The sequence below is a fragment of the Hyperolius riggenbachi genome, chromosome 9 (genome assembly GCF_040937935.1).
Source record: "Hyperolius riggenbachi isolate aHypRig1 chromosome 9, aHypRig1.pri, whole genome shotgun sequence".
NCBI lineage: Eukaryota > Metazoa > Chordata > Amphibia > Anura > Hyperoliidae > Hyperolius > Hyperolius riggenbachi.
The window spans coordinates 119,676,460-119,687,627 of record NC_090654.1 but is presented as its reverse complement, the minus strand read 5'-3'; the positions used below and the strand labels follow the sequence as shown (position 1 = coordinate 119,687,627).

Genomic DNA, 11,168 nt, shown 5'->3' with positions numbered 1-11,168 from the left:
CTGTCAAATACTAAATACACACTATACAAGCGGGATTACACAAAGAGGTTGGATTGCCCTACAATAGTTTTGTGCATCAGCTATCCCAAGCTCAGGTCCTTATTCCTTAAGCTACGTACATTTGCTCAATGGGGGTTGCATTGCTTAAAGGGTACCTGTGAGCAGAAAAACAGTAAAAGATACTTAACCTTAGTAGAGGAAAGCATCTGGATAACCCTAGAGGCTTCCCCTATGCTCATTAACCACACCAATCCAGTACTAGGATCATTCAAACATATTCCACAAGAGCTTACTGAATATGTTCTTAAGGCTGTGCGTCTGTCCATGTAGGAGCGCTACAAACTGTCCAGGCGCAACGAAGACCTGCTCAGTAGCATGAGCTGATCAAGCATAGCATCCTTCTTTGCACACAGGCAGATTTGTACCACTGCGCAGCCACAGTCGGTACTAGTGCCTGCTCAGTGCAGCCCCGCTCGTACATGGCCAAAAGCGCAGCCGTAAAGAAGAGGTTCGGAAAAACATGTGGATCATCCAGAGTTCCCTCAACTGAACTTTTCTTTAGTTTTTTTCCCACAGGTCTGCTTAAGGATTCGGCGTGATGGCTCTTTACGTGAGCTAAGGAAGGAAGGAGGTAAACACTGCATTGGCTACTGATCTCTCATCAGAGGAAAAGGCAGCAGCACATACATACAGCTTACTGCACTAGAAGTGTAGTTGGTTCTTACTGTAATCATGTGATTATTAGCAAATTGCCTGGCTCCTAGTTCTGTCCAATATTTAATGGATGGATTATGAGCAAGAATAGCACCACTTTTGTTAATAGACAACTCAAAGAAACTCTCAGGCTCCATAACTGTATAGACCCTGGGCAACTCATGTCTAGCAATGCTCCAGTTCTGCCCTAGTCCTGTATACTAACTGAGGGTTGTAAATATGCATGGGCCTGGAAGCACTGGTGGACAGCAACTTAGTGTGGGTGGAGCAGTTGTGTGCAGCTGTTGTAGTATGTGCTCACAGCTGTGTCAGTGTATACTTAGTTATGCACAGATGCACCTGCAGGCGGCAGCTTAGTGTGGGCAGTGGCAGGGCCCGTTTCCACTAGTAGCGGTGCGATGCGGCTACATAGCCGCATAGTACCACGGGTGTGCTTAAACACATGCACCCCAGTGGAAGAGTTTCCACTGCGTGCATGTTGTGCGGTGCGGAGCAATCCGAAAATCTGCAGCATGCTGCAGATTTTCGCACGGCCGCATCCGCGTCCCATCTCCTCAATTCACTTCCGCATTGGGAGATGCGGAAGTGATGCGGCTACGTAGCTGCATTTGCATCACTTTGTAATGGAAACCTGCCCTTAGTGTTGGTGGAGGAGTTGTGGGTGACTGTTTAGTGTGGCTGTTGTGGTGTGTGAGCTGCATGCAAGATTCTTTTGAGAACTGGGTTTTCTGGCACCAAAGAACTGATAAATCCTCTCCAATATCAATTCAGTGGAATCGCATACATGTGTAATAAGTAAAGTCCCTATCATCCAGTACAGAGAAGTTAAGCAAACGGCCTAAAAGTAACACCCCCCCCCCCCCCCCAAGATGAAATGCAGCACACAATGCAACGGAAACGACTTAAAATCCTCCAGTGCGCCAGTCTTCATCAGTCTTGCATCTCCCAGATGCTTTGCTGTGTCCCCTCTGCACAACCCCAGTGTGTCATGTGACCTGTTAAGGTTCAGGTGACATGCCGGGGAGTCGTATGAGGACGCAGCAAAGCAGCTGCAGGAGTGAAGAGGAATGCTGGATGCCAGAGTTCTGGATAACCAGGACTTTTCTGTACTGGGTGCAAACAGTGATGTTCTATGACAATACCATCGCTGTGATTTGAAATGTTCTAAACATTACATATGTAATGTTTTGCACTGTAAATATCTCCCCCCCCCCCCCTTAAAATGCTACAGGTCTTTGGTATATCGCTATTATATTAGGTCAACTTCCAGTCCACAAATCTGCACCTTAGTATAACAAGGTCACCAGTTCACCCTCTGCAAAGTTCTGGTGGAACAAAAACTTGCAGTATCGGGTAATTTTATGAGGGATCACACGTAACACCTGTGTTGTATGTGTAATAAACACCTGACCTCAGATTTATTCTGAGTGCTGACCTCACACCTCCTCAGTATATAGCTGACACCATGAGGTGGTGGCTTAGTCAAATCTTCCCCCTCCCCGGCCTCTGATGCGGTTATGCAAAAGTTGAAGGCTCAAGCTGACCAGAGATGGGTGATGAGATGCAAACATTCTGGGTCTGCGTGCAGCTTATAATCCAGCCAGAGAAACCCAGCAGATCCTGCATTTGTTTAGCTGAATTCCAAACTGCATGCCCACCCAAAATATTTACATCTCATCAACCACCTCTGACAGTGACTCTCAACTAAAATTGGACAATGGAAAATATTGTGATAAAGTGAACAATCGGAGGTTGCCTTCTAGGAATAGCTGAAAAGTAAACTTTAAATGGATTTCTTGTTAAAATGGTAGTTTGTTCCAGAGCTTCAACCAGACGTACTACTGGTGCAAAAGGTGCCTGGGAGAAGTCCTTCCCGTTTGCTCCTTCAAATCTCCCTACTGGTTCTTGCACAGAGTCTATCGATATATAGCTTTTCTGACAAAACAAGAAAGCTCAGTTCATAGGAACCTTTTCTGTACTTTTCGGCTGGGACCCCTTAAAGTATACGGAGCACCAGGGTGCTACAAAGTACGGAAAACTTCTTAAACAAACCCTCCCCCTAAGCGAGGTTTGTTCATTGTGTGGGCCTTTGGGGAGCAGCGTACATTTACGTACCTACAGGGGCTTCTCCATAGCCGCCCTGACCATATGTAAGCCTCCATCTTCTGTATCTCTCTGACGCTGGTTGTAATTCCCACAGTGCCTTTCTGAGTCTTTGTCAGTCTCAATGCTTTCTGCAGATGCACAATACATGTCAGATGTAGTTCATTGATCACCCAGCACGCATCGTACACACATTAGGACATTGCTGCGTTCTGCGGCACGGGGAGATTAAAAAAATGGAGGCCTTGATATAGAAGGGGGGCTACTAAGCAGACCTCCATAAGTAAATACCTCCCCAGAAGCCCACACAAATATTGAACCGCCCTTAAGGGGAGGTTTGTTTAGGAAGTCCTTTAAAAAATGTGGGCATAGTTTTCATTAAAGCCAGCCTTTTTTTAAATTATATTAACGCTGTGGTCATCGTGATTGGCTCACAGTGATCACACTGGCTCCTGACCGACTAAAGGGGCCCATACACCTAACGATTTTCCCGCCGAAATACGGCCGTTCCGATCACAGTGCTCGAAACGGCCGTGAAATCGCCGCGCACACCGCTGACAGAACGATGGATTTCCGTCCGAAATCCATCGTTTTCGTCGATCCATCTGTGCGGAAGATTTTTCTCGGGTCGGGAGTGCGTCGATAGCGCGTTTGAATGCCCGACGACCGACGCAATACAGCGGAGATACATTACCTGCTCCGCCGCCGCGGGTCCCGCTGTCACCTCCCGGCTTCCATCTTTTCTGCATCACGGCATTACTTCCTGTTTCACTGCAGTGACAGCGGAAGTACAAATAGAGGGCGCTCTATTTGAACTTCCGCTGTCACTGGAGTGACAGAAAGTTATACGCGGATGCCGGATGTGTGATGCGGAAGGTGATGGGAGAAGATGCCACCCGGGAGCCGATGCGGAGAAGATGCCGGGACCAGGCGGAGAAAAAGACACCGGTGGACCAGGGGATCGCGCCGGCCGGAACAGGTAATGTATGCAGGGGGGGGCGTCAGCTCCTCCACAGATTGTGATCGGTTTCAGGCTGAAATCGATTCATAATCTGTTTGCAGAAGGTGGCCATACGATCCCTCTCTGATCAGATTCGATCAGAGAGGGATCTATCTTTTGGTCGAATCTGATGGCAAATCGACCAGTGTATGGCCACCTTAACGGAGCTCAGCTGTCATTGAAAGGCTGAGTGTAGAGGCAACGAAGCTGCAATTGCGAGTAAAGACGGGAGATTGATTTGTACACCCTGGCAGAGATAAGGTTGTGCAAACAGGGCAGAGATTTTAATCAGCTACGTCTGAAGCTTGTTAAATCGTACTTTTAATATCTGTTCCAAAAAGAGATGGTCAATGAGATGCTAATAATTTCCAGTTGATGCACATTTTATGTTAATTTCACGCAGATTTATGTCGTTCAAAATTGGGCCAGTCAAATGCAGTAGCTGATGATTTTTATTGGTCCAATTCCAACCTGCAAACGTTTGCATCAACTTAATACTCTTAGCAGCTCATAGACCGTCTCTGCTCTGGAACTTCCAATTACAGTGGAACCTTGGTTTGCGAGCATAATTTGTTCCTGGAAACAAGCTTATAATCCAAACCCCTCTTATATCAAAGCAAACTTCCCTAAAAGAATGAATGGAAACCCGGCTGATTCGTTGACTCGCCCCAACCTTTCTTTTGTATGTGGCTTTAACAAGGAACTTATCCAATGACCGTTACTGTTGAGGATTTCATGGAAATGTGGCTTTGCACAGTCTCTACACTCAGATCAAGTACAATTAAGTACAATCCTGCAGCGCCAAAGGGAGAAGAACTATCGGCTCAGTTGTGATGACGTGACACATGTATACTTTTTTGCTTGTATATCTAGTAAAAATGTTTGCTTGCATAGCAAAGCGCTCTCAAACCAATCAAAGGTTTTTACTGTATGTATATTCCTACAGTATGCCTAGTTTACTTCGAGTCACTTGAAGGGTTTTGAGATTTGCATAGCTGCTTTCATAGGGGCATAATTAACACAGGCGTGGTATGACCCTCCCCCTATGCTCATGCTTGGACCCAGTGGCAGTTGGAACATCACTCCAGAGGAGGGTCATTCTGCACATCACAAGGAAGAGACTGATTCTGTATGACAATTCAGAAACTATAAATTAATCTAAAGCCTTGTACACAAGTCTGACTTAAGTTGGCTGAGCCAGCTGATAACTACCGCCTCAGCTTACAATCAGGCATATGTATGGCAGCCGGCCACACGGCAAGCAATGCCTTGGGGGGGGTCATCTATTCAACCCCAGCAGCGCTGATCCAATGCTGATCCCATTGTTCGCGACACTCTCCCGCCCATCGTGTGACATCACACATGCGCCGTTTGTCGACCCTACGATGTCCCCTCCCCCCCCCCCGCAAAGCAAGACAGCGCATCATCAGCTCCACAGCTGACATGAGTTTGTGCAGTCTGGCCAGTGATGGGTAACAAGTCCTGTCCAGCCCAGACCTAAAGCTCAATGTAGAGCAAGAGAAACTGCACAGTTGAATTTTGCATCACTAATGGCAAACATGGCATATTGCTCGATCACACATATGACCCACTGCTGGCAGCACATCTTATGCTACATGTTAAAGTTTTACTGAATTTCTCATCTACAACCAAAGCTGACACTAGATCTAAACTTAATGAAACTTGCTTAAAGCTACATAAAGAGGCTTAATAACTGTCTCCCAAAACAATCATTTGTATTTCCAAGGAAGGAATTGTTCTAGGAATGATGTCTGTACAAACAAGGTGCTGATCTGGGGAAAGGGGATGGGGAGGCACACAATCAACATTGGGGGGACAACGGAAGCATCTGTACGTAGCTTTAAATTAACCATAGACATCACACAAAAATTACATGTTTCACCCAATAAAGCATTATTTGTATAAACAACTGCCAAATTAATAAGCAAGCTCATATCACCTATTTATGTATATTAGTATTTACGGACAGTGAAGAAGTCACACAATCTTACTACCAGCCTAGTCTAGAAGGCAACACATCAACAAAATCAACACACACACACACAAACTCCACCACCCCAGCTAACCCTCCCAATAACGATTGGCTAGTTGTGACTGCTTCTAACTATAGATCTGACAACTATCACCAAAACAGGGCAAAGGTATCACGTCAGGCTACAATAGAGAGGCAAATAAAAGGATTCCCCTGTGTGATACTATAAGGCAGGATCTCACGCAGAGATCCAATTCTCACAATCTCAGGTTAGAAAAAAAAAAAAAATTGCTTAAAGCATTGTTCCCCAACCCTGTCCTCAAGTACCACCAACAGTGCATGTTTTGTAGAAATCCACAGAGGTAGTTAATCAGCTCTGCTTAGACACGAATAACCCCACCTGTGATTGTGCGTGCTTTCCTGCAAAACATGTACTGTTGGTGGGCCTTAAGGAAAGGGTTGGGGGAACTCTGGCTTAAAGGATTACTGTAGGGGCAAACGGGAAAAAAAAAAAAAAAAATAGTTGAACTTACCTGGGGCTTCTAATGGTTCCCCGCAGACATTCTGTGCCCGTGCAGCCGCTTGCCAATGCTCCGGTCCCTGCCAGTTACTTCTGGAATTTGCGACTTTAAATTCGCAAAACCACTTTGCCTTGCTGTGGCGGCGTGGCCTTCTCTTCACTCCTGCTGACGTCCCCAGGAGTGTACTGCGCAAGCCAGTGAACCAGCTGCGGGGACTGGTGCATCGGCGAGTGGCTGCACGGGCACAGAACGTCTGCGGGGGACCATTAGAAGCCCCAGGTAAGTTCAACTCTTTTTCTCATTTGCCCCCTACAGTAATTCGGTACTTATCCGTTAGCCGGGCGCATCCGGCAGGTGGCGCTAATTACTATTCCCCCTCCGGGACGCCATGGATAGTAGGGAAAGATGTAACTCTGGTGGAGTTTTGTCGCCACCTGCCGGATGCACCCGACTAACGGATAAGTACCAGTAATTCTTTACAAAACTGCACCTCTCAAAAATTAAAGTACCGCTTCAGTGAAAAAAAGTAAGCAGTTAAAAACTGACAGATTATGGACTAGTCCATCTCCTCATGGGAGATTCTCAGGGTTTTGTTTTTTAAAAGGATTTCCTAAACGGCAGTTGCAAAGCCTAACTGCCAAACTAGTGTACAAGTGAGTAGGGAGGCTGTCTGGTATCTTAATATTTTTCCAGTCAAACTGCCTTTCAGGAAATGCTTTTGCAAGCAAAGAAAACCTTGAGAATCCCTCATGGGGAGATGGGCTAGTCCAAAGTCAGTTCTGTCACATTGTAACTGTTTAATTTTTTTTTGCTGCAGCGGTCCTTAATGTAATGAGATGGAATAGAAAGCTAGGTCATTCTGTAACTTTTATAGCGTCGTTACTTAGTTATTGATTATAGATCACTGATTACACTACATTACAAATAAGACAGCCTGGGCACTGAAGCTTTGAGACTCACGGACCAATTCCAAAAATGCAATCTCTATATGATTTTCAACAGACTGAAGGCTGTTTATCTAACATTATCAACGTTTACATTAGTTTCTAGGTTAGGTAGTTTAGAAAGATTCCTTTGGGAAACAAGACTGACTCACCAAGCCACCCATTAATATTGAAACTCATTAAGATAATCACAAGTGTTCTAGATAAATAGCAGGCAGTGACCTGTTTACCATAGTCATAAAAAGTGATCTATACATTTATTACCATCTCCAATACAGTCCCTGTTGGGGGCTATATGGAAATAATTCACAGCAGTGTTCTTCTTTGTATGCAGAATCACTGGACAAAAAAACATTATGCTAAAGAATGGCTCCTATGTATAATGTCAGCAGCACAGCAGGGAACCCTGACGCAAATGTCTGACAATTGTCTTCTAATATCATGATGTCATCATACAAGCAATTTTTCTCAGTCAATCATCCCAAATGTCAGCTGTGCCACAGTTAGAATATTGGGCAGTCCTCTCCATTAGGTAATATGCATTTCTAGTTTTCTGTTCAGATTGCAGTTTCTATTCTGCTCACTTCCCTAAATATCTGCAATGTCACTTTCTACAGACTCCAGAAATGTTGATTTATAGTCATTGGAAACAGCCTTTTGTGAGGTTCCTCGGTACTGTGGATTCTGTCCTGAAGAAGGCAGCTCAGTATATGGGAAGAAGCTGATTTATAATCATCAAGATTGAGACAGGTCATTACCAAGGGTAGCCTGTTGCTGGGGAATAGTGCTGAAAATGGAGACTTTGGCCTCGATTCATAAAAGTGCTGTCGGTAAGGTAAAGTGGAGCGGGGAAACACCGCTGTCGGTATTTCCGCCTTCAGGGTGGTAATTCATAAAAATGTTGCTAGTTGTCACAGGCGTGCGGAGATATTCCGCTGTAGGCAGGCGTAAGGCTGTCGGGAGACATGCGGAAACAGGAGAAGCAGGCGGAGTCCCTCCGTGCAGTGTTCTCTCTGCAGCTGCTTGGGAGGTCTGTCCCATTCACTGCACTGTATTCCGCACGCTTCTCGACACATCAGAGGTAGCGGTAATACCCGTCCGCATACCGCTACCTCTAATCTTTATGAATTGACTACTTGTTACTTTTGCTATGATAATCGCCGCGCAAGGCGGTGATTTATCACTCTGCTCGCGAATGTCGGCTTTTCATGCGGAAAAAGCCTTTATGAATTCAGATTTTGCTGTGTGGTCGGTAAAGTGAGCCGTTTTCAGCATTTCCGAATGCGGGAATGCTTTATGAATCGAGGCCAATGTGTTTGGCTAGTTGCTGGGGATGGGGTGTCAGTGCCTGATTTGGCTTATTGTCCAGCAGAATAGTGCTGGGTGATGATGGGTAACGTAGGTTAATGCCAGACCAGGATGGTGCTGAGGTTAGTGCCAGGACTGACCTGTTGCTGGACAAGATGAAGCTTATGAGTAAGTCTCCGGTAAGGTGATATGTGTAATCGGTTGCTGGGGAAGTGCCAAAAGGTGCTGATGATGCTGGGGTCAATGCCCGGTAGAAACGGTGGTCTGGGGGGAGAATCACTGGCAAATAGGATAATTCCGGGGTCAATGCCCCTGGGTGTGTTGGTGTGGGGGGATACCTGGATCAGTGCTAGTCTGTTGGTTGGTGAGCAGGGTGATGTTGGGGGTCAGTGGTGCTTGTGGGTGAAGATTGGGGAAGGAAAAGGCACCTACTGGTAAGTCAGACGAAGATGGAGTTCAATGCCTACTGGTAGGAGGAGGGGGGGTCTTGCCCATTAATGTGGAGTGGGGTGGTACTGGGTCAGGGCTGTTGGTTGGTGGGCAAAATGGTGTTGGGGTTAGTGCTAGTACTAGGGTCAGCAGATAGCGAGATGGGTCACAGGGCAAGTGCTGGTCTGCTGGTGGGCAGGATGGTGATGGGGTTAGTGCTAGTACTGGGGTCATCAGGAAGGATAGGGGGTCACAGGGCAACTGCTGGTGGGCAGGATGGTGTTTGGAGTCAGCACGAAGGGTAGAGGGTCACAGGGCAAGTGTTGGTGGGCAGGATAATGTTTGGGGTCAGCAGGAAGGGTAGGGGGTCACAGGGCAAGTGTTAGTCTGCTGGTGGGCAGGATGGTGTTGGGGGTTAGTGCTAGCAATGGGGTCAGCAGAAAGAGTAGGGAGTCACGGGGCAAGTGCTGGTCTGCTGGTGGGCAGGATGGTGTTGGGGTTAGTGTTAGCACTGGGGTCAGCAGGAAGAGTAGGGGGTCACAGGGCAAGTGCTGGTGGGCAGGATGGTGTTGGGATTAGTGCTGGCACTGGGGTCAGCAGGCAGAGTAGGGGGTCACAGCGCAAGTGCTGGTCGGCAGGATGGTGTTGGGGGTTAGTGCTAGCACTGGGGTCAGCAGGCAGAGTAGGGGGTCACAGCGCAAGTGCTGGTGGGCAGGATGGTGTTGGGGATTAGTGCTAGCACTGGGGTCAGCAGGCAGAGTAGGGGGTCACAGGGCAAGTGCTGGTCTGCTGGTGGGCAGGATGAGCTGGCTGCGGCTGCAGATGCTGTCTCTCCTGTACACACTCAGGTCTCCAGGGTAGCCGGACAGTCCCTGGCAGAAGTCGGGTGAGGTGACCCGGCGCAGCAGCCTGCTGCACTCAGATGATGCTCCCCGGGCGGGGCCGTCCCAGCTGTGTGCTCGGTGTAATCCTGGCTCCGGAAGCCGCAGTGAGCAGTGATGGCTGGGGGAGCCGGGGCTCCTGTCCTCCTCCTCTCTCCGGTGTGAGAATGGCCGGGCGAGGCGTTCCAGCATCTGCCTGGAGAGAGGTTTGGGGCTGCGGAGCCCGGCGGGCGCCTCTCCTCCCCTGCGGGACTCGGGGCTGTGTGCGCTGCTCAGCGCTCTCATGCACTCCCAGTGGCCGGAGATCCGCGCCGCATCCAGGGCGGACACCCCCGCTCGGTTGGTGGCGTCCAGCCGCAGCCCGAAGCGTTTGTAGGAGCGCAGCAGGAAGAGCAGCTCGGCGCTGCGGCCGCAGGAGGCGGCGTACATGAGCGCCCGGTTTCCCGCACGGTCTGGGATCTCCGGGTCGGCGCTGTACTGGACCAGCAGCTTGACGGCGTCCAGGTGGCCCAACTCACAGGCGAGGCTGAGCGCCGTGCGTCCCGCGTCATCCTGGCTGTTCACATCGGCGCCTTTATCCAGCAAGAGGCGCACGAAGCGGCTCCGGAGCTCGGCTTCCCGCAGGCACACAGCGTACATGAGCGGGGTCCGGCTCTGCTCGCCCGCCGGGGTGTTCACGATCCTCCGGTCCAGGGCGTCCAGCACGAAGCGCGCCAGGTGCACCTTCCCCCCGTGCATGGCGTCCAGGAAGGTGCGGGTGCCCGAGCTGCGCCGGAGGTCCCGGGGGCGCAGCATGCTGGCGGCGTGTAGTGCAGGGAACTCCCGGGCCCTCCGGAGCCGCGCGGCTTTATACGCCCCGGGTCGCCATGGTAACGGGGAGCAGTGATGCGCCTGGCCGGGGAGGGCTGGAGTGATGATGAGCAAGTGAGGAAGAGCAGGGAGGGTGACACACATAGGAAGGGGGGACCTAGCTAATGGCCAGACTGACGTTCAGCAGGGGGGCTGCACACCACGTGGCCGGAGGGGCGAAACTCCCCGGGGAGATGAGGCTGTGCCGGTGGAGAGGTGTCTGCGCTGTACTCGGCTCATTACACACTTTTTCTGTAAGCTAGACTAATGTGTCTCATCGTTATTGCATGATGTACCCCATGGGAGTACCACTATTTGTAAGGAAGATCCTGCTGACACGTATCACCCAACTTGAGGGACAGTCCCTCTTTGGGAACCAAATCCATCTGTCCCTCTTTCTTCCTCAATTGCCCCTTTCAATACTGA

At 49.1% G+C, this 11,168-nt stretch overlaps 1 protein-coding gene across 1 annotated transcript; it reads right to left on the bottom strand.

Moving 5' to 3' along the window:
• Positions 1-1,624: 1,624 nt before the first annotated feature.
• On the bottom strand, positions 1,625-10,728 carry ANKRD63 (ankyrin repeat domain 63). The gene has a single exon (XM_068253433.1). The coding sequence runs from the start codon at positions 10,686-10,688 to the stop codon at positions 9,780-9,782; it is 909 nt and encodes a 302-aa protein (XP_068109534.1). The 5' UTR covers positions 10,689-10,728; the 3' UTR covers positions 1,625-9,779.
• Positions 10,729-11,168: the final 440 nt, after the last annotated feature.

Bases quoted from the DNA above. Each gene is read 5' to 3' on its own strand.
- ANKRD63 (XM_068253433.1), bottom strand. From the start codon at position 10,688: ATGCTGCGCCCCCGGGACCTCCGGCGCAGCTCGGGCACCCGCACCTTC.